The 23,744-nt window shown below is 45.2% G+C and overlaps 1 protein-coding gene across 1 annotated transcript in view; it reads right to left on the bottom strand.

The window, feature by feature from the left end:
• Positions 1-20,835, bottom strand: part of LOC6599967 (protein kinase shaggy) — a 43,722-nt gene extending 22,887 nt beyond the window's left edge. Inside the window, exon 1 of the mRNA XM_026993409.1 lies at positions 20,178-20,835. Coding sequence (XP_026849210.1) covers positions 20,178-20,262 — 85 coding nt within the window. The 5' untranslated portion in view covers positions 20,263-20,835. The remainder of the gene's footprint in view (positions 1-20,177) is intronic.
• Positions 20,836-23,744: the final 2,909 nt, after the last annotated feature.

Genomic DNA, 23,744 nt, shown 5'->3' with positions numbered 1-23,744 from the left:
ACCAAGACGTGTGCCCACCCCCTAGAAGACGCCAGAGATATTGTTCCACCATAATCCCATTCGTTCCGTTCCCTTATTCGTCTGCGTGTGTGTGAGTGGGTGTGTGTTTTGGGGTCTAGGCCGATCGAACTAAGCCGAAAATAAAATATAAAAATAAGTTGCAAAGAGAGAGAGAGAGAGCCAACAGAAGATCGAAAGCTGCACAGAAAAATAATGTAAATGTGTGTTCAATTCCCAATCGGTTCCAAGGCAGTCTGGCGGCGCCACCTGCTGCACAGAATTGGAAAGTGAAAGTGAAAGGAGGGGAGAGGCCACATACGTGTGGCGCCACAGAAACGCAGAACGGATGGATCTGATTTCAGATTGCTTTCTTTATCTGGAACGAGTGGAACATTGGAACAAGATGATTACCCTTTGTTACCGTTATCGCTGGCACGTATCAAGAAGCACCACAGCTGCTAATGACCGACCAGCGACCACCAACGGCAATCAATAATTATATTTAGAGCTGGCCGAAAGCAATTAACCCATGACAGAATGGACGCCACCCAGCGACCAGCAGGAGAGGAAGAGCCGACACTGGACTCCGATAACAAAAACAGTCACATTACCGAACCGATAGCGATAGCGATAAACCAGAGAAAACTGGTTAAACAATCAAATGGAAACGGATCGGTTCAAGAAAGGGCAGGTCTCTCTTGGTCTCTGATTAAGGGGTACTCTAGAGTCGAATATGCATAAATATGACAAACAAAGAAGCGTATCAGTGCATGTACATACTGTACGGGTATTTACATGCTTTGTACACATCCATAGTTAAATATTTATGTGAACATTGTCCAGGCGAATCGATAAAGAGACAATGGCGACAAAGGCAACACCCACAAGGCGGGGCAGGGCGCACACAAAGAACCAAATAATCCCATCCTTGCTCTAGAGGAACGCCAGGAAGGCCAGGGTTGCCAACACGCCAAGCAGAACGCAGATGAAATCAAACGGCAAACGGCAACTGCGTCTTAGGCTGTTTCGATCGCTAATCGGCCATGATTTGTAGTAAATAAATAAACAAATAAAATTATATATAAATTAATGCCATGTGTGTGTGTGTGTGTGCACATGCATCCGACTTTGGAATGTGTTTTTATATTATTAGAACAGTAATTATATGTTAATTACTTAACCCACTGGGGAACAGCGTGATAGAAAGAGAGACAGACAGCGAGGGGTAGGCATATCGATAGACTTTGACTCTTGGAATCAGTGGCAATGATCGGCACAATCGACTTTCTTCAGGCCCAGAAAACAGCAGCATCAAATGGCATTCAAAAGGTGACCAATTCGTACAGATTATAAATAGCTAAATGGCTGTAATCGTGCACATAGAAAGGGTATCTAATCGGTAAAGCGAAACTCGCACGTCATGCACACGACATGTATTTTGGTATTCGCTTTGGCTCCGACGAGGGGAGGGGTCTCCTGCTCTCCTCTGCACATGAGATCTACTCAAGGATGGGGTACAGAGGCAATTCATTATGAGATCACTTCAAGTGGAATGCAATTGAGAGCCGCATTGAGAGCAATTGAGTGCAATTCGTTTGGTATTGAGAGACCAATATTGAACCAAAATGTGACCGTAATTGTGCTGGTTTCAAATCTCTCTCTGGAGGAGGCGTCGTAAGCACTTCAATCACTGATTCACTCACTGATTCGTTTAGTCAGGGCTGAAGCACTACGGGATGTCAAGTTATTCCATCCACTAATCGTCGAGTGACCTTCAGCGTTCGAGTGGAACTGGAAGTGAGAGTGGGTGGGTGGCACACGCCTGGCTACTGGCTACTACCGCGCCATCGCGCCACACAGTTGCACGTGCAAAACAACACGAGCCTCGATTCCGAGAGTCCATCGCGAGTCGCAATCTTATCGCACTCTGCAAATTGCCTAATTAATCAAAAATAATAATGCAAAACGCTTAGCGATATATGTGTGTACGATTGGTGTGTACGATATGGGGCATATATAATCAGATCAGATCAGAGAGGAAGAGAAGTAGGGGCTTAAGTACTTTTCGCCCTGCTTTAATGCGGAATGAAATGGAATGGGATGGAGTGGAACGGTTATGGGTGTTTGTGGAAGGGGCCGGGAGAAGGGGAAGGAGGCGGGTTGGTTGCTATAACGATTATTGAAACACGTCCGTAACCACAACGGGATCGTGCAGCGGCGTATCTATATGGCCCCCATTTCATACACTTTTATAATTGTACACATACATATATGTATATATATATATATATATACGATTAAGTAGAGTTGATAAGCAGCTCCGAAACCCCTTCCTCCTTCCTGCCGCGACTGCGACTGTGGAAAGGCTCTACTTGTTTTTCCAGTGCTTCAGCTGCCGCTGCCGCTGCCGCTGCCGCTGCCGCTGCACTTTATATTATCATAATTATTATATGTACATACATATGTATATGTACATATGTGCGAGTACATTACATATTATTTCACTCGATTGCCAAAGAACGTCACGAGAAAAACAAACAAGCACGGCACAAAATAGTCAACAACTACAACGATAACAACAATAACAATAACAATAACAGAATTACAAATTCTAAACTGATTTACAATCGTATACCCTTTCACAGAGTGCGAAAGAGAGAGAGAGAGAGAGAGAGAGAGAGAGCCGACCATCTGTTGATCTGCTGCCTTGGGATTTGCCCTGTATCTTGGGACTATTTTCATTTATGTATCTCTATGTTCTATTTTTAGACCGTACAATTTAAATATTTGACAATTTCACAACTTTCGATAACTTTGGAACACTTTTGATAGCTTTCGATAGCTTTAGATGACTTTTGATAGTTTTCGATACATTTTGATAGCTTCCCAGAGCCCTCGATAACTTTCGATAAATCGGTAATTATATATTTATCGATAATTCGAAAAATTAATATTCATAATTCGATAAATTTACATTGTGCGATATATATCGATATATTAGAGTTTTAATTATTAATTGTCAATTATTAATTATCAACAATATTTGAAAAAAATAAAACAAAGAACAAAAGGGTACAACCGCGTTGTCTTTGTTTTGTTTTGTTCTTCTTCTAGGTTTATGGAAATTTATGGAAATTCAATTCAGGCCACAACAATTTTACATCAACAACCACAAAAACATCAACAACCACAAAAACATCAACAACCACAAAAACATCAACAACCACAATAACAACAACAGTCACAACAACAACAGCTACAACCACAAAAACGTCAACAACAAGACAAATCAAAGCAAAATGATTCACAAAACTGTAAGCAAAAAGGGGGGAAGGGGTCCCCCGGAAAAAACCAGCTAAAAACTTCATTCAAATGCCGATCCTTAAGTAATTTATTATGTACTAAATATGGATTGCTGATTACTGATCCAAAGAAACACACATGATTTCCCAAGACCCCAAATTCCTATGAAAATCATTGAAGGGAACCGATAATCCCAATTCCCAATTCCCATTCGATATGTACAAATGTATTTTAGTGACGATGATTAAGAGCTAAAGGGAGCTCCAAAGAGAAGTAGTTTCCCTTAAAAAGAGAAGGAGGAGAAGGAGGAGGGAGGAGGGAGGAGGGAGGGTATTCCCCGATTACTCATACCCATCGAAAATGCACTGTCTGTGGCTCTGTCTCTGGGTCTGGATCTCCTTCTGGCTCTGCCTTTGGCTTTGGCTCTGGCTCTGTCTGTGGCTCTGCCTCTGGCTCTGCCTCTGGCTCTGCCTCTGGCTCTGCCTCTGGCTCTGCCTCTGGCTCTGCCTCTGGCCCTGTCTCTCCCCCTGCCTCTGGCCCTGTCCTCGCCCCTGCCCCTGTCTCTGCCTCCGTCTGCTCAAACTCCATGGAGTGACATCAGTGGAGGGGCAGGGCGGTTTGGGCTTCACCAGCTGCGCTCCAATTTCGTTCTGCATTTGGCATTGGCTTAGTCATTGTCTGTTTTCGTATCTGTATCTTTGTATTTGTATCTTTGTATCTCTGTATCGGTGGTTGTTTTGGGGTGCAAGAGCGAGCGAGCCCCCCCACACCAAAAAAATAAACAAAGACAAATAACAGTCAACTATTTGTTGGATGCCCATCATCAAAATGCTGAATGTTGTACGCAAAGCAATTTATGAATTGCATCAGCCAATTCGATGGAGAGGCAGGGGCAGAGTGGCTGTTGCAGGGGCAGGCAGCACTTCTCTGCTCATTAGAGGTCTTTCTGCAAATGCTTTTTGGGATTTTCTTCATAATACATTTTTCTATTATGTTATTTTAGCCACAAAAATCGAAACAAACAAGCCCATTGGATAAAAAAATATCCCTCTCTCCCTCTCTGTCTCTGAAGCATTAATGAAAAAGTGAAAATTGATTTGTTTTCCCATTTAAAGCCAATTACGCATAATCATCCACGCATCCAACTCTTTCCCTCCCACTCGCACTCGCACTGCCACCGACTCCTCTCTCTCTCTCTCTCTCTCTCTCTCTATCGCAGCGCATAAGTTTAGTAATTTTATTTATAGTTGAGAGCCATGTGTCATCATTGGAGAGCACCCAAAAATGCCGCCGAAAGAGAGCAAGAGAGAGAGAGAGAGAGAGAGACATAATGGGGGGGGGGGGAGGTGTTGAAATGCCTACGCACCGCTCTGCCGCTCTTTGGCGCTCTCTCTCCCATTCTAGCACAGAAGATAGAGAGAGGAGGGGAGGGGGAGGGGGGAGGAAAGGGGAGAGGGCAAGGCGGGAGGCAGGGCACAGTGACGCAATGCGTGGCGGCGTTTACGTCAGCCACCGCCGCCGCTTTTCCTTTCTTTTCTTTTCTTTTCTTTTCTTTGTTTTGCTTTTGTTTTCTTGGCTTTTGTCAAGAAACAGGGTCTCCAAGCATCGGGCATCAGCGTCAGAGCAAGGATGTCGCGGGGCACCCCTTGCAAGGTTTGACCCCCCCCATTTACTATCCCCAATAACCAAATAAAACACTCTCTATGATGCGACCTCTCCACGGAGACGATATGGAGACCATGATGGCGATAAGATTGGCCCGCAGACAGAGCGAGACAGAGAGGGAGACCCAATTGTTCAAGTGCGGCTGCACTTGCGCAATGCCCGCACCCCGAACTGGCACTCGAACCGGGCCAGACCCGGACAAGACCAGTCTAGACCGGAGACCGGAGACCGAAGACCGCAGACCGCAGACAGTAGACAGCCTTTGGATGAGCCTTTGTGTGTTTCTTTGGAATCGCACGGCACGTGACAGGCTCTGATCGGATCCGTTGGCTGGCAGGCAATTGCTAAATGCCTGAATCCACAGAGCGTGTGTTTGGCCCTGGCAAACTGCAGCCCAATTGTCCCACGAGGAGGGCGGAAAATTATCAATTTTTACATACAAATACGAGCCGCAGAGTGGTGCTAATTGTGGACCAACAGTGGGGCCAGTGGGGCCAGTGGGACCAGAGCCAGAGTGGAAAATTACCCCCGCCGTAAACAGGGTAATTGGCAATTGCTGTTCCCATATTATTGATAGCAAAAGGGCAATCAATGGATTCCAAAAAAAAAAAAAAAAAAAAAAAAAAATCCATTAATATTTTTTTCATATGCACCTTCCTCTCGCTGTCTCGCTGTCTCTCTGTGTTTGGCGCTGCTTTTGTGTGGCACGTTAATTTAATTTGCACGCCAACAAGATGGAAAGAGATAGCCAAAGAGGGAGAGAGAGGGAGAGATAGAAATGTGCTAATTGCGCGGTCTCCCACTCGCTAATCGCCAAAGATTCGCAACGAAACGGAACGAAACGAAACGAAACGAAACAAGAAACAGAAACAGAGAGAAATACCTGAGATTAAGAGTCACCTTAGAGCCGAAGCTTTTGATACCCTAAATATGTAGAGGGGATATATGGATAGAGGGTTCCATTCCAGAGGGTTTCCACTGTTCCAATTCCCCCATAAGCCTCCGGCCAGTCAGGAGACATTTTTTTCTCTATTTGAAAGTTCAGATGATGCGGAAATATTGAGGGATAGGTTCAGGCGATAAGCTATGGCAAAGGGAATCATAATCATGGTAGCTTCCTTCGCGATTCGGTCGAAAGTGCTTCGTTCTTGCCGATAGGGTATGACGTTCGTCCGTGTTCCGTTTCACATTGTTGTGCAGCAGACTGGAAACTTTTGGCGAGTGGTGAAAAATCTCACAACGAAGGGTGGAGAGGGTGGAGCGGGTGGCAAAGGGGGTTCCTTACAGTTAGTGGAGGAGAGGAGAGGAGAGAGGAAGCGAAGCAGTGCTATTTCTTGGTCATGCGATAATTTTGTTAGACGCCACGCGCCGCTGATTAAATGCCGTTCCCCCCCACCCAGACCCCACCCCCCTGACCTCTTTCCAGTCATTCCACAATCCATCCCGAGAAGGCATCGTTTAGCGAATTTGCATTTAAAAATAGCCCAAAACCGAGTGATAAATATCGAAAGGGTGGGGCGCCACGGGGATGTCCAATAAAAATGGACTGTGGTGTCTATTTTTGGACTTGAATTCGCTTCGTTGCGTATCGCTTCATTTCGATTGTTGATCGACAGTTTGGCGTCTGTTTGCTAATCGGAAATAACACCCAAGCGAAAAGAAACAAAGCGAAACGAACTGGAAATTAAAATGGCAACGGCACTCCATTCCACCATTCCACCATTCCCCCATCCAATAGGCGCAATTCCAAGGACAACCAGCAACGAAACAGCGGCATGGAAATGCCAGTAGTGTTCCGTTCCGTTGCGTTCCGACCTGCACACAAATCAATCACAAATCAAAGCTCAACTTTGCAACTTTCAAAATGTTTTCAAAATGCTTTTGATTTGATTTGATTGGTTTTTTTTTTGTGTGTTGATTTTCGTATACCCTTTTTGTAAGGGAATATTTGAATGATTAAAATATTGTGGCCCCAGGACTAAATGGAAACGTGTTTTAAAACAAACCAGAAACCATTTATGTTTCTATTTATTTTAATATTATTTAATTTAGTTTTATTTATTTTATTTTTATTTTTTTAATTTATTATTTGAGTTTTTATTATTATTTATTTTATTACTATTTATTTTATTACTATTTATTTTATTATTATTTATTTTATTTCTATTTAATTTGTTTCTTATAATAATAAAAAATAAAATGCAAATATTTTATTATTATATTTATTTATTATTTGTAATTTTTATTTATTTTATTGTTACTGATTTTATAATTATTTATTTTATTATTATTTAATTTCTTATTATTTTTTTGTAATATTATTTATTTTAAAGTCGAAAATAGCAGCCGAAAGACAACTCAAAGGCAAGGCTATACTCTTTTACTGTTTCTTTCCAGCCTTCAGCGGTCAGCGGTCGATAAACGGCCTTGCGCTGTGGGGTTTCAGTGGCAGGTGGCACAAGTTGCAGGAGCCACCGACTGGTTTCGGCCTGGCTTACTGGCCTGGCCTCGGCGCGCCACGTCACGTCACGCCACCGCCAACAGCAACACCACCAACACCGTCAAAAGAACCGCAAATAGGCAAAGCCAAAGCCAAAGCCGAATTCAAAACCTCATATCCAGTGTGTGTGTGTGTGTTGCAAACCGCTAAAGGTCAAGTCAACTAAATGCTATACAATCTAGATCTGGGAGCTGCTTGTGGCAAAAGGCGAAGAGAGAGGGGCGGCAGGGGAGTGAGAGAGCGAGGGAGAAAGGTGAAATGTCTTTCCGCATATCCACATTCCCGCATAAATTAATAGAACTTCCGCGAAATCAGACGGAACCATACATCCGAGAGCCGAGAACCGATGCGATTCGATTCGATGACATTTCCATTTAAAATCCAATTAGTCCCATTAATATATTCAGGCAGGCTCCGGTTCTTTCCGGAGTAGTATGAGCCCTTTTCGAACCGGTTCTCGAAGAGTAATCGTAGAGTGGGACCATGTCTAGCAGATTCCCGATTCCCTTCACTCCCTTTCACGCACTCTTCATCGTGCAGTGTGCGCCCTGCAGGGAGGGAGAGAGGGAGCGGCCCACCTCGAATGTGGCTCAGAAATCGGATAAAGATCTCTGTTACGCATAACATGGGCTTTTGCGGGTGTTGCACTCTCAATCTCTCAATCCGCGAAAACGGGAGCACCTACAAACAAACAAAAGTTAGTGGAAACCTCCTTCTGGCGAGGACGGAGGCTTCCGTTCCAACAGAATTGAGAGACAGACATCTTTTGTGTGAGAGAATCAGCAGAAATGGAGCGCTGATAAGGATGGGCATTGGGATTTCCCGCAACAAAATGGAATGGAACAGCGCGTGCTTTTTCGAGTATTTTGGGTGTGGATTTGTATTGCTCATCGGTCACCCATACCGCTTCGTGTCATGTCGTATCGCGTCGTGTGGACATCGTTTCCGTTCGCCTGCCTGCCTGACGACATATCCCTGCCTCAGGCTCTGCCCCATCCACGTATTGTCATCGTTATTGTTGGCATTACTTTTTTTTATTGCAAATTGAGGTAAACAAAAGGAATTGTTAATTGAACGATAATAGCATCGCATCGCGAGGCAGCGCGTTGCTGTATGACAGCTGTATGCTGTCTCTCATCGAGTACAGTGCGTACTCGAAATGGTAAGGTCGTACGCCCGAAAGTATTAATCGGTTTTACACGAAGCACTGGGCTTATTATGGCTCCCATTTAAATCTAGTATTCAAATCGGGTTTAACCGTAGTCCATAGGGGAATCGATAACTGACCAATTATCGATGGCAAAGCCGATACTAAATTCGATGTGCCTCGTGCGAAATGCGAAATGTCGATACTTATCGAACATTTCGATGACTTATCGATCAGGCGTTCTCTAAATGATTATTTTGTTTGAATTTAAAATAAATTGCATTCCATTTTCATTGAAAAATACTAAAACAAATTGAAAATAAATTTTATATTCTTCTTATTTTTTTTTTATTTTTACAGTTTTTTTTATACTTCATTTTTTTTTAATTTTTGTTATTTTGTTTTATTGTTTTTTATTTTCATTTAATTATTTTTTTTAATTTAAAAATAAATTTTAAAAGAATCTTTTGAACGGAAACATGTGCAAAAACATATAAAAACATAAAATATGTTTTTCATTTATTTTTCTATTGATTTACTTTAAGGAGCATTACTTTTTGTGTCGCACTGTACAGTACACCCCACACCCCACTCGCGAGCAAATTGAATATCGGGAAAGCATTATTTATGAATGTGTGTATTTTTTTTATTTTTATTAATGGGCTGCGGCTGCACTGGTTTTTGTGCCATTGGCCGTATTCCGTATTTTTGTCGAACGACATTTCTGGTTACCAAAAATGCCCCGGCATTCATCTCTGTCTGTCGATCGGTCTGTCTGTCTGTGAGCCCAACGATCCCCCGTCCTTATTTGGAAGCCCCAAAAATGGGCGTGAGAAATTGTCAGACCAATTAAATACCGAAGTTTTGTTGTTGTTTTCGCGTCATATCGAGAGCGTCATTAAGACCATATAAGTATGTAAATAAATTAAAAAATACGTGAGGAGATTTCCAAGTCACTCTCTCTCTCTCTGTCTGCTCCAAGAACGAGGAGGCTCTTTGGGGGAACGCGTGACAGGCAGGCAGTCAGCTGGCGAGAGCCGAATCGAATAAAGATTCTAGATTCAAGATTAAACACACACATAACCAGACGCAGCTGCATTTAACAAGATCGAATCGGTATCGGTATCGGTATTGAGAGGAGCGGAAAGATGAGAGATGAGCACGAGAGAGGGCAGTGGCTGCTGCATTTTTGGCTTCCAAAAAGCTTTCCATTGAGCTTTCCCAGAGAGTAGTAGTAGTAGAGAAAGAGAGCTTTCACTTCTCGCTCTCACTCGCTCTCTCTTCAGTCGACTGCCTTGAACCATTGACACATTTAAGGCGTGGGTGGCACTCCACTCGAAGAGCGATCGCGCAACGGTAAATGCCCCTATTCTCTCTTGGCGGCCGCAGTGGTATGTCCATTCGCTTAGGGAAAATTTGTGCAGGCAATTGTGGAGGGGGGGGCTGTCTAGCGGCGTCTACAAATTGGCGAAAAACTAAACAAAAGCAAACGCAAGAAAAAAAAAATTAAACAAAACGAAGAAGAAAATTAGCACATGTCTCCCCCTCTCTCTCTCTCTCATTCTCTCTCTTTCACGAAAGTGTACATTGTGTGCGTTTGTGTGAGTTTGTGTGTGTGTGTGTGTGCAAATATTTCTTCGTCTGTGCTATTTTTATAAGAAATACAAAAAGAAACTGAAGCGAAAGAGCGCGCAAGAGCAACGGGGCAACACTGCCCCAGGCGAGGGCACACCACACACTCCACGAGGGGCAGGCGGCGGCGGGGAGCCCTCTAGCTGGCGCTCTGCACAAGAAGTAGGGTAAGGGGCAGGGGGCATGGAGGCAAGGGGAAGAATTCCGCTGCAGAGTGCTGCCCGGCCCCGGCCCCGGCCACGGCCCCAGGCCCGATCCCGGCACAGTTCATGCGAATTTTTTTTGGGAATTTTCCACTGGCCAAGCGGCATAGTCAGACGCTGTCGAAAGGGATTCCGCCTAACCGAACCATTTGATACCCTTTTGAGACAATGAAACAATGAGACAACGTTCGGTGGCATCTATGGGGCATACATATCTCTCTATCCGCTCCTCAGGGGTTTCGTTTGTGGCGAATCATTGAATAAAGATGATATTCTGCTTGATATACCCTCTCCTGCGGCAAGGGTATTGCCAGCAACATGAATAATTCACTTTTGGCCCATGCACACACACACACACACACACACACACACACAGATAGCCTCTGAGTGGCTGTGTGTGTGTGGAGTGCATATTTCAACATTGTCGCACAGCAAATAAGGAATTGCATGCACGTACAAGAGACAACAACAAGACCCCAGACCCGCCACTGACGTCCATAAAAAGTCAAAGCCGAAGGGGCCTGCTGGAGGGTGGAAAGGTGGAAAGGGGAGCACCACCAAAGGTGGGAACAGAGGGGCGTGCGGGTGGTGATGGGGGGAGGAAGGAGGAGTTGAGTTAGGTTGCGATACACATCATCGTGGCATCATCGTGAGGCAAGGAGAAGAGCGGGCAATGGGAAGAGTGCTTGCGAGAGAGCTCAGAGGGAGGGAGAGGGAGAGGGAGAGCAGCACCAATTAGCGCGCAGACGCAGCCGCAGAAAAAAACTGGTTTGAAGACGACGCCGTCTCGCCACTTGTTGCCGTCAGAGTCAGATGGGAACCAAAGACCGAGAGAGAGAGACGGAGAGATTGCAAAAAAAAAAAAACTTTTCCATTGATGAATTTTGTGTGTTGCCTGTGGCATTACAGCGTCTGTGTGTGTGTGTGTGTGTGTGTGTGGGTGGCATTAAGATAAGAAATATAGACCCTCAAAAGACCAAAAGACCAAAAGACCAAAAAAAAGATTGCCAAAGAGAGAGAGCTCTCTTTCCAGAAGATTCTCTTTCCCCACGCGAAGCCATAGTAAACAGAAAAGAACCATCTTCTTGGTTCAACAGAATATTCTTTCCCAGCATTATCTCAAGATCCATCCAGAGGTACAATCACTCGCATTCCAGAAGATTCCAAAGAATTCCAAAATGGGATTTCTGATTTTCCATCCTTCGAAGGCGATCCCCTCTTTAGAAGACCATATAACCCATTGATGATCATCAAAGAACCTTTGGGACTCCTTTCAGACCCCTTGGATACCCCTTTGACCACCCTTTGGGATCCCTTTGAGACGCCTTTGGGGACCCCTTGGAGACCCCGTATCTCCCTCTCTATCGATGATCGCCTGCAAATTTCACAATCCATTGAAACCATTTCTTATGGGGGGCGCTCTTTTGGTTTTTTTTTTTTTTTTGAATTATTTTATAAACATTTTAATTTGGTTTTTTTTTCTTTTTTTTATCGTTTTCTCTCCACAACAACAACAACAACGGGCACTTTTGGAAATTGAATTGTTTGATGGAATTTGTGATTAGTGGGACATTACACTGTCCCACAAAACTATGCACACACATATGTCACAACAACGAAATACATAATAAAAACAAAAACGAAAACAAAAAATTGTGATTTTGTATTACACTTTTGTGTTTGCCCTGCTTCTTCTTTATCTTCGGATTCTTTTTAGTTTTTTTTTTTTTTTTTTTTTTGGGGGCAAAATCGATGTGAAACGAAACGAAATGGAACGAAACGAAACAAAGCGGACGGTGGAAAGTGCGCGGCGCTTGCTCGGTAGATGCGACACGATTGAAACACGATTCGGTGGGACGAAGAGCCAAAAACCAAAACCGTAGGCAAAGCCCCACCGCTCCACCAGCAAAAGCAGCGGCAGACCAACGTCAGCGTCGGCAAAAGCAGCGCAGCTGGCGTTAAATGCGTGCGCGTCTGTGTGCGTGCGTGAGAGCGTGTGGGGCGTGCGCAAGGTGTGTTTGTGCAAGGTGAGGCGAGTTTCTCACCGAAAAACAATCAAAGCGAATGGATTTTTCACCATTTACAGAAGCAGGCCATTCTTAAGGAGTGTTCGGAGAGGGAGAGAGGGACAAACACGACAGGGATTTATTATATTCAGCCATACTTCATAACTTTGTAGATATTCTACCTTATTTCCTAATCCAAAATTGTAATTGTAATATTCCGAATAAAATAACTTTTTACCATTAGTCGATTGCAACTATTTTTGGTAGATCTCTTGTTGTTTTTCATGCCTCCCGGTGGAGTTTCTCTTATAATAATCCAGAAAATATTTATATAGCACCCCGTAAGGAGAGGGGAGCGTTGTCTGGGGACAGCTTCACCTTATTTTAATGCACTTTGGGTGTTCGTGTGCGTTTAATTCACAATTATATACCTGCATGTGTTCGTGTTCGTGTTCGTGTGCGTGTGCGTGTGCGTGTGTGTTCGTGTCGGAGCATTGAACGTTCTGAAGAGCCCATTAACATGGATCCCCAGGTGGGCGAGAGAGAGAGAGAGAGAGAGAGAGAAGAGCTGGCACTCACACGTCAAAATGAGAGTGCACAACGAGAAGAGAGAGAGAGATAGGGAGAGCGGGCAAGAATTTCTAGTTCGCCCAAGAAAAAGCTCATTTGCAAGCAGTGCATGCCGCTATCTGTCTCTCTGTCTCTCCTTGTTCTGGCTGCACCGGTAAACGGCGTGGCGTCCGTCTGTGCGTCGACTTATGCAAAAATTAGGTAACAGCGGCCACAGCCGAGCGGCGGCATCGTCTGCCGATGATTCAACACGAGAAAGATGCGAGTGGGTGTGAGGGAGAGGGCATGCACGACGACCCCAAAAGTGTAACCTCTCTCTCGCTCACTCTGCTGTTCGTAGGGGGGGACCGACCGCATTATTGAGGGCCGCCCAAAAGTATGCAGCGCCCGCGAAGCCCTGAACACGAGGGCTAAATAATAATTAAAAATTAATTTCTTAATAGTACAAGGCAATGTTCAAGCCATAGATCCATGGAAAGTGGTCTTCAAAAAATACACCAAAATTATGGAGAATATCTCCAAACGCGAGGGAAGGGGGGCAAGTAGTTTCTAAACATAGACTTTCGCTGGCTTACCCTTGGATTAACCGATTGGATATACCATTAAGAGATAACACATAAAAAACGGGATCTTCCAACTTACCTGCAAAGAGAGAGAAAAAAAAAAAAAACAGAAAGAGAAACATGATTATCGTAATATTGGAAATAGAAGGTTATGCTTTGTAGGGGGGAGGGGACACTGACTGTTCAATAACTGGCCAAACTGTTTCTCAAAGAATGATCTATCGACACTCCTGTCCTCCGGAGTCTTGATCAACATTTCCCCCCCGAATTTGGTGGAACCCGATGGTTCCTCACCGATCTTCAGCTTCATATCACGCACTTTGGCCGTCACCGCCTTGTTGGCATTGGGATTGGTGCCATCGATAGCCGCCGCCGGTATTTGAACCGTCTGATCCTGCATCGGCTCCAGCGAATGGTTCGGCAGCACCGGCTGTATCGGTTTCTTCCTATTTTCCGGATACATTTTGCCCATCTTTCGATTGTGATGGTTAGCGCTCATTTTGGTGGCTTTTGGGCTCAGTTTTTTCGGTATCTTTGTTGTGTTTATGGTATTATATGTGGAAATTTTTAAAGAACTGTTTGACGAAAATTTTGGCATAAAAAGCATGAAATGATATGCTTTTTCTTAGCATATTACATTCCTTGTTGATTGGTTGTAGAAATGTCCCATAGGCGAAGGGAGACCAGGCCAGACACTCCATTTGGAATGGCAATGGAAGATCCATGATTGTTGATCGGAACGTTAGCTCGAACCGGAATAGGTCCTTCTCGGATTCTTCCCTACAGGGACGGGTCCCTGTTCGGGTCCCTTCGAATTATCTCTGGGGATCGTGAACCAAAATAAGTGGCATTGGCTCTAGGAAGTCTAGTTTCCAAAGTATCAGAATCCCATTTTCTTGTCAATCGCTAAGAAAACATTCAATTTAGGACCTTGGTCAAAGTTTATAGATCTTTAGAAGCACACAGAAGCTTTGGATTTTTCTACGCATGCTTCCCTCTACCCCTCTCCCTCTCTCTCTCTCTCTCTATCGGTAAGGGTATCCACGAATTAGTACATAAATATTTGATGAACAGCAGCGGCAAAAAAAGAGATACGAAAGTAGCGCTGTCGGCAGCAAAAATTCGCTGCATTTGCGCCGCTCGCTTTGACGCTTGGAATGCGCTCACCCGCGCCCGTGCCCGCGCCCTGCCCTCTCTCCCACACACGCTTCCCGCTCTCATGGTCTTAATCACCTCACCTCACCACCTGCTCATCCTCTCCCTCTCCCTCTCTCTCTCTCTCTCTCTCTCTCTCGCCTATGTGGGTCATTATCTTGTTTACGCCAAGTGACGACGGCAACAGCGACCGCGACGTCGATGACGCAGCAGCAAGCAGAGGATAGAGAAGAGGCAGGGAGCGGAGAGGATAGACAGCGCATTCAACGCACGATCTGCGAATCAAGACCGTAAAGAAAGAGAGAACAAGTGAGAGGCAATGGCCGAGAGGCGTGCACAGAGAGAGAGAGTTGCAATGGCCCAAAGACGGACGAAGAGAGAGAGAAAAATGCAGCAGAACGAACGCCCACGCCAGGCATGGCCACGCACAGTTCACGGGGGGATGTGGGGGTGGTGTTTTGGGCATTCCAGGAGAGAAAATTCAAGGCCAAATAGAGACAGAGACAGACAGAGAGAGGGAGAGAGGGAGGGAGAGAGAGACACAAGCCAGTAGCTTAAATGTGTGTTGATATTCAATGAAACTTGCAAAAAAGTCGATAAAAGATTCTCTGGATATCGACACCCCAAAAAAGGGGTCCATCATCTCTACAAAAGAAATCTATTCTGCATTCCTTTAATTTTGTACAAAATGTATCTGGTTCGGGTCCCTTGCATTCTGTGGACTCAGCAGAATGCCCAATGGATGGGGCGGGGATTGTATATTATTCTAAAGGCACGATCTCTGGCAACCCGAAACCCTATCCCCTCTGGAGACCATTTTCTTACGAGTAGAATGGACGCTCGGTCGCTTCTTAGTTTGCCGTCACTCACATAGTATTTCGCTGAGTACTTGATCTAAAAGGTTATGCCATATACCTGCCATCGGAACAATGGATATTTTCGAATTAACTTTGGCTTTGGACCTTTTCGTTTTGCAGTCGACTCTAAACTAAATCGTAACTGATTCGAAACTAATGCCAAAGGCTACTAAATGCCCCTTGGATGTCGTGGACAGGATCGGGTCGTAGGTCAGTGTTTAATTTCAAAGATAATTGAAGCAAACTTCACTCAGAGTTGGATTTAATCAAAATGGAATTACTATGTCCATCAGAGCTGTCCGGAGGGGGGGGGTGCATCGATCCCCCGATGCGGTATTCGGGGCTAACCTTTTCGTTCCACTTCCACCTCTTCTTTAATTATTTACTGTGTGTGCCAGTATGCCATTTCATTTACTTTTGGCAGTTCAACTTACGTTGTTTTAATTGAATTTAAAACGGAGTCAAAGTGCTAACCAGATTTGATTACTATATCCCCAAGCCAGACTTTCTTTCTTTTTACAAATTGGATTATGAACCAATTTCTTTTTGTTTGCTCAATTATTAATAAATATTAATTAAATGTTGTGCTCGATTCTGATATTTTTAGATGCTTTGCCAGAGAGCGAGAGCGATAGAGAGAGAGCCCCGGACTCGTCGCCTGCTGTACTCTTTTTGCACTCACGCACACGGCCACTTCTCTCTCTCTGTCTCTGTCTCTCTCTCTTTCCCCCTCTGTGTGTGTGCGTGTGTGTGTTTGGGCACAAGATGTCTTTAGACAAGGTAATGCTTTTCACTTCATTTCTTTTTGGCTTTGCGATGTGTTTTCCCAAGGAATGTTTTTGGCAAATGATCGTAAGATACGACAGGTAGCTCGAAAAAGGGGAGCGATATGTTGTTTGTTGCAAAACGAACGTTCCACAGATCTTTCCTATTATGGTGAGTATTTGTCGTGGGATAGCTACGTCTCGATTCTGTTTTAATCAAGGGAAATGCCTGACAACCGAGAATCAATCCTCGGGAACTGTGGCGGGAAATAAATCATGAGCCGGGGCGAAGCGAGATTGTGCCTCACCTTGTCTTTAGACACTTTGCCCATGTTTTTTTTTTGGCTTTGTTTTTTTGGAGAGTAGGGTTTTTTTTGGGGCTCTCCCGTCACTCCCCACCCCACCCCGAACTGCCCCTTCAAACTTCTCTTCTCTTTTACCTTCGAACAGCGAACTGCGATTGACCAACATGCTCGACGCCTTCGTCAGCCAGCAGTAGAAACGAAAGAACAGAAATACGCTGGGCAGCGACGCCACTGCGCTGCTGCTGCTGCTGCTGCTCCGGTGCGGGGGGTGATACGCCGGGTGTCGTCCAAGAGGGAGGGTGGGTGGCGAGCTGTGCTGACCTTCTTTCTCTCTTTCTGGTGTATGGGGTTTCTTTTTGTTTTTCTGCTCGGTCCCGAGACCGAGAACTGTGTTAGCGGCAGCGGGCCAGCGCCAGCAGCGCAGTCCTGTAGGGCACCGTCGGGCACACACCTATACACACACACACACACACACACACACGCACACAAAAACGCGAGAGCACGAACAGGCACAAACACGCGCGCGCTCACGAGAGCGCTGGGGCGTGGGGGCCAGCAGGGGAATACACAGCCCGCAAATAAAACAAAAAAGAATAACACAATTTCGTGAACAGGAAAACCGTTTACACACACACACACACACGCTGTTCGCTCAATAAAATTATTTATTTCAAATAACACACAAACGGAGAACCGCCTTGCGGTGCAGCCACGGGATGCCCTGAGCGTGAAAAATAAAAAAAAAATAATGGAAGTTAAATGGAAGTTGGAAACGCGCGCGTTTTCATTTATTCCGCGTTGTGTTTCTCGGCTCGGGCGGCTAGCGGTGTTGAGTATACGGTGTTGGTATATCGATATATACGATTCTCGGGGTATGTTGTATCGATATTATTGTGCGATAAGAACAAACTTTTCTCAAAACCCCAGCCAAGTTAGCACAAAAACATTTCTGTAAGTTTTTCGTTGTCCGCAAATGCTCAGTTTTTCGTTTCATCAGCGCTACTAAAATTTCGTGTCGTTTTCGCTTCGAAAAACAACAACACGCACACAGCCACACAGCCACAGAGCCACAGAGATCGAGGGAGACGGCAACAGCGACAACTATAACTGTATGCACTGACAGCAAGAGAGGCAGAACACAGAACACAGAACACGAACACACATTGAGGCAACGAGAGTGGCTGCACAGCCGAACGGAGAGAGCGAGACACAGCCAGAGGAGGCCGAAGTAACCACAAGGCGTATCAAAGCAAGGTAAGGAAGAGCGGCGGCCAGAGCCAAGCCGTCTCATGGCGCGAGAGAGAGCACATCGCACAGGGAGAGAGAGAGAGAGAGGAAACCGAGAAAACGAGTACGAGGCAGCAGGTCGCGTGAGGTGAAAACCGCTGTGCGGGGTATGTGTGTGTGTGCTGGCATGCGCGTCACTCGACGTCGTCGCCGTAGTCGTTGCTCGCCGCAGTCGCCATGCGGCGACGATGATGATGTATCTGGTGCCGTGCCTGCACAGTGGAGCGGAGAGGAGCGGAGAGGAGAGGGACCGGTTGCATCTGCATACCACTGTGCCAGCCACACGCCAAGCGGCAAATTGGCAAATGTTAGCGAGCGGCTAGAGAAATATAGAGATGGAGAGAGCACACCGAAAATGATATTGAGACAGCGGACAGAGAGGTAGAGAGAGAGAGAGAGAGAGAGAGAGAGTGGCTAAAAAACAGATTACTGATTAAGAGATAGATTGTACGTCACCTTGTACCAATACACACCATTATGCGAGCGTATCTGTGTGCGTGAGGGTATCGGGGACGCATACCGACAGTGGGCCGCACAGGTGGGCGCACATTTCGTTCGCTGATAAGAAAAAAACAAGGCAATAGCTGGGTTTCTTTGGAAAAACAAGAAGATTGGGTATTACCATTTCTATGCCATGGCCTTGCCTTCCAACGAACAGCAGGAAGATTCTGTGTCGTATCATAGATAATCCCAATTGAGAATTGGTTTATCAATGGATCTGGATAGATTTTAGGCAGATAGTAATATTCCATAATCTTTACTGCTTCTCTGAATGCATTTGGGATGCGATGCAGGTGGATGGGTGGTACAAGTGTGTGGTGTGGTGTAGCACACTTTTGGGCAGTCTGGGAATTGCAATCCATTGCACGACACTCGCAGGTGCATTCATGAAGAACGGGCAATCACAGCATTCTGCGATACAAAAAAATACCCCTAGGTTTTCCCTCATCCAAAAAATCTATTTGCCAATCTGTATCTGCATCTGCGCTTCCCAATCAAACTTTTTTTCCTACAGCAGCTACCAGCTGATATTTAGTCCAATGTGACCAGAGCTTCCCAGAGCGTGCAGCGCCCTGCAAAAGGCTCGCAAACGATTCCTTTGCGAGCTTTCATAAATGACACTTTCATTGCCACAAACTGAACGACATATCATATATCATATATATCATATGGTGGTCCAAATGCGACGGTTTTGTCGGGTTAAGTCTCGCATTTGGGTTTGCTGGGCGCTCAAGACTCCTCCCTAATCTATTCTTTAGGCAGATTGTTAAGGAAACCACGACGACGGCGAGATCTAGCGATCTTAAGGCAAGGAATAGAGGCTATGTGTCTATGAGAGGAAAAGAACTGCAGTGGTGAAGGTTGAATCACCCACTTTTGAACGGTGGATTATCACAAATTGTCACATATCCTTAAGAATAATTATCCTAAATAGCAAAAATCTAGGAAAATCCACTGGGGAAAACTTACAAGATACATAATTCTAAAGGTACTACTCCGTACCTCCCTCAAAAGACCCATACAAACAAAAAACGAGGAAAGGTGAAAGAGGCTCTTCGTTCGATTGCCTCATGCAAATATAGGATTTTGAAATCATCGATTGAAACAGGATGCGTCCCGCAATACAGTGTCCCATCTAGGTTAGGTTAGGTTTAGGCGGTAGCCTGGAAGGGGGGATAAAAAACCCCGCCCCACCAAGCTCGCTTGGACCTATAAGAGGTCCATTGTGTTGCCTTCTCGTTGCCTGAACCGTGAGAGCTGACTACTGCAGTCCGATCCGGAGGCTTGGATGAATTTGGACAAGGTCCCTGGTTTGATCTCGGACAGGTCCGTGAGGGAAGCGGCCCCGAGAATCCGAAGACGACGATTTCCAAGGGCCGGGTAGTGGCAGCAGAAGTGACGGACTGATTCCACCTGCAGAAGTCGTTATGGGTTCGTTAGGGATAGTGTCCCATCTAACTTTCTATGGAAAATGACAGTCAAAGGGATTCGGTGTGGCCTGGAAGGGGGGGAGCAAAGCGGAGGATGTTACAATTAACGATCTAAAGATCTAAGTTTACAAAGTGGGAAGTCAATCCCTCAAAAACGAATGCTCCCCGCAAAAGAATGATCTCATTTGTAATAGAACTGATTACGATTATTTCTTATAATGGTCGATGGTCGACGGTCGATGGAGTACCAGGGGGAGGTGTTATATTTCGAGTTTTGTGGGGTACTTACTGCATGTTTTGACGCCTCCCAGCACCAGACTCGGTGACTGTTTGTTGCCCTCGGCAAAGGAGGAAGTTCTTGGACGACCGCTCATGGTGACGCAGCGCTGCTTGCTCACTTCTGCCTCTTTGCTGCTGCTGCTGCTGCTGCTGCTTCTCCTTTCTCCTTATATTGCTTTGTGCTTTCACCTGCTCTCTCTCACTCTCTCGCACTCGCACACACACTTTTTAATTGCTGTTTTTTTGTTTCAATAACAAAATATCCCGGCTGTTGTTCGGTTGTTCTTAAGATGGCGGGCAAGCCCTTCTTTTTTCGATCAATGGACGTGTGCCTTGTCTTGGTGGAGGAGTAAGGAGCGTGTGTGTGTTGAAGTGTTCGGGGGAGGGGGGGGTTCCCCAATATTCAGGATTGATTATTTTCCTCTCTCCCTCTCACTCTCTCTCTCTCTCTCTTTGCCACACGCTGTTGTTTTTTTTTGCTGCTGCTGCTGTTGGTGACGCTGCATCCACTGCTTTGTGCACTGCTTGATCCTACTGCTCCCACTGCTTCTTCTTCTTCTGCTGCTGTTGCTTCTTCGTTCCACTGCAATGCACGGCCATTGGCATGCCACGAACTTTTTGTCTGTTGTCTTTTGGCTTTTGCTTTTCTTTTATTGCCTATTCCTGTTGTTTTTGTTATTGTTTCTTGCTTCTTTCTTTGTTGTTTTCACACACACACACAGACACACTCGTCAAAGGATCAAAGAATTTGTAACTGTTAAACGGCTGTAAACAACATAATAAATATACATATGAAAAAATACCAGTTAAACAATAAAAAAAAAACACAGCACGGATTTTGGTGGATACAAAAAAATAACAAATCGAAAATCTCGCGCGCGCGTCACGTCACGTGTCTTCCTGTCGTTGTTGTTGTTGCTGTTGTTGCTACACTGCTTGCCGCTGCACTGCTTCCTCTCTACACCCACACACAGAGAAAACTATCTCGTTTCTTCTTTCAATAGCACGTTTTTGGCGATTATTTTAATTGTCGCTTTTTTGTTCCTTCATTTGTTCTTCTTTCTCTTTCATATTGCACAACACTCACAAACACAAACGCGATTCAACTGCAGTTAGTCTGTTATTACTGCTGCTTCTCTCTCTCTCTCTCTCTCGCTCTCTCTCTATGTTTTTTTGGCAACACACACATCCACTTCAAGCGGAAGCAGAGAGTACGCTATGCATGGGGCGGCGTCCAACCTGCAATTAGAGCAAAAGAGAACAAGAAATTGGCATTTAGTTGTATGTATATAAGCAGGTACATATACATATGTATATATCGATATATTGTATGTATTGCAGATGACACTCGAAGACTTAAATACCCCTTGAAGACCAGTCGAGGCGATAGGGAACTGCCTAGATTTCAGAGACTATAGAAGTTAGTAGCAGCGAAATATGCTTTAAAAAACCATAAACCAGTGTTCCGAACCGCTTTTCCCCCGATAAATGCACGCCTATGGCATCGTGCTTAGTCAGGCACACGACATGCGCGGGCATTTCTTTGTTGAAAGCAGTTTGTAAGCAGTGCAAATATGTATTATTACCATAATTCCATTTGAAATGTATTTAATTTGATTCTTTTGCAAGTTTCAATAATGCTACCCGCTCCTTCCCCCTCTCTGTCTCTGTGGGTCTCCCTCTCTCGTGTCAAGGCAATAAATTGGACCGTAATTCACAAACAGATGTTAATCAAAGCAAAAGACCAAAGGGAGGAGAAAGCACCAGAGAGTAGGAAAACAAAACGAAAGAACCGACTGTCAGTCAGTGCAGTGCAGTGGCGTAGTTGTAGGGGGAGCGGGGGAAAGGCCTTTGTCTATGGCCTGCTTGGGCGTGGCTCAAATTGGTCGATCCATATGGGGGGCTCGAGCCCCCTCCCTCGAGCTTTTATCGCTGAAATAATTGGAGTAATAATATTAAAAGGATAACAAAACAAAAGCAAAAGCATAAGCAAAAAAAAAAACACCAACAATTCAATTAAACGTCGAACTAAACGGTCGGAAGGCAGGCTGATTGAGTGGCTCCCTAATTGACTGTGTACATTACCCTCCCGAGAGAGTGGAGAGAGAGAGCGCGAGAAAGAGAGAGAGAGAGAGAGAGAGAGAGAGAGCGGAGAGGCATGGGCATGGGCCGTGTGCCAATTGCAAGCGACCGCCTGACAATGACACCATTTCATTTTTAAATAGATCAACAACAACAAAAGCTCCCAAAGAGAGAGAGAGAGCAAGCACACAGCAAAGAGAGAGAGCACATAATTTATGACTCTCAACCACGCAAAAGCCGGCCGCGGCCCCAAAAAAACTGCATGCAATAAATTCTATGCCAAAAAAATTACGGCGGGGCGGCAGGGCCAGCACTCTCCAAGAAGGGACTGGAGGAGGAGGTTGGGTTGGGGGGGGGCTGGACGCAAAGTAGAGAGCAAGCGAGACAGCAACAATGGCGACACCACGACGACGAGGACGCGCTGTCGTCATGCGACGACGACGACGGCAGCCATTTGACCCACAAAAACCAAATGCCGCAAAGTCCCCGTCCCCCCCCCACCCTTACCCACCCTTACCCACCACTGCACCACCCTTTGTGTAGGTGACACACAGCCATAGCTTACATTTCCATTCATTCAATTAGCTCTCATTCAAAATTTGACCAAAGAAAAATGTGTGCAAAAACGAAGTGAAATGAGGCGAAGGTCGTACGTCACCAGACCACCCCCTTCCCCCCCAACCATACAGGTGTTAAGGGCAAAAGAGGGAGAGGGAGAAAGAGAGAGGGAGGGAAGGAAAGCAGGGTTCCTGCAAATGATTTTGATTTGATTTGATGGAAGCCATCCACAAGAAATTTAGTGCTCAAATGTAAAAAACACACACTTTCCAACACTTAACCAACACTAGCCACTAACATCAAATAGAAAAGGGATGTGAAGATAGGTTTTGGTGGTACAAAACATATATATTTAGTTTTTGATCATCGTGGACTCAAATCGGCGCGAGCGATCGAAGCGAGTGAGCCGGTGGTTGGCGTACGAGAAGAAGCATTCCTCACACTCACACTCACACACGCACACACACACAGATCATCCGCTGGTCGTGCGACGCAAAAGAGAATTCTCGAGCACCCATAAACAAAATACATGTCGTGTACTAGATCAGAATGCTGTTGTTACCGGGCATTAGGTATACATCGATATTAATCAATTTAATATCAAGCGCATTATTTGTGAACCAAATGAAGAAGGAAGAGGCGTCGGAAGTCGGTAGAATGCGAAAATATATGTTTAAGGATCTCCTGGAAAGCGAATTTATATCATTTATGGAAGGGCTCCATTTATGGGACAGGGTATGCGAGGACGATAGACATGCTCCTCTCCTAATGAACGAGGAGGACCATTGGGGGGCCTGGGTCCTGTCAGGCCAAGTTTTTGTGGGCCCTAAAAGCCCCGACATTTGATAGGGGTAGAAAAAACAGAAGGGAAACACTATATCCTACAAACAAAAGAGAACAAAATAAAAAGGGGATTTGAAAAGCAAACAATTTTTAA

Source organism: Drosophila persimilis, unplaced genomic scaffold (assembly GCF_003286085.1).
Source record: "Drosophila persimilis strain 14011-0111.01,24,50 unplaced genomic scaffold, DperRS2 tig00000829-arrow-arrow-pilon, whole genome shotgun sequence".
Lineage (NCBI taxonomy): Eukaryota > Metazoa > Arthropoda > Insecta > Diptera > Drosophilidae > Drosophila > Drosophila persimilis.
Note: the sequence above shows the minus strand (reverse complement) of the source record. Positions and strands in the feature narration are given on the sequence as shown.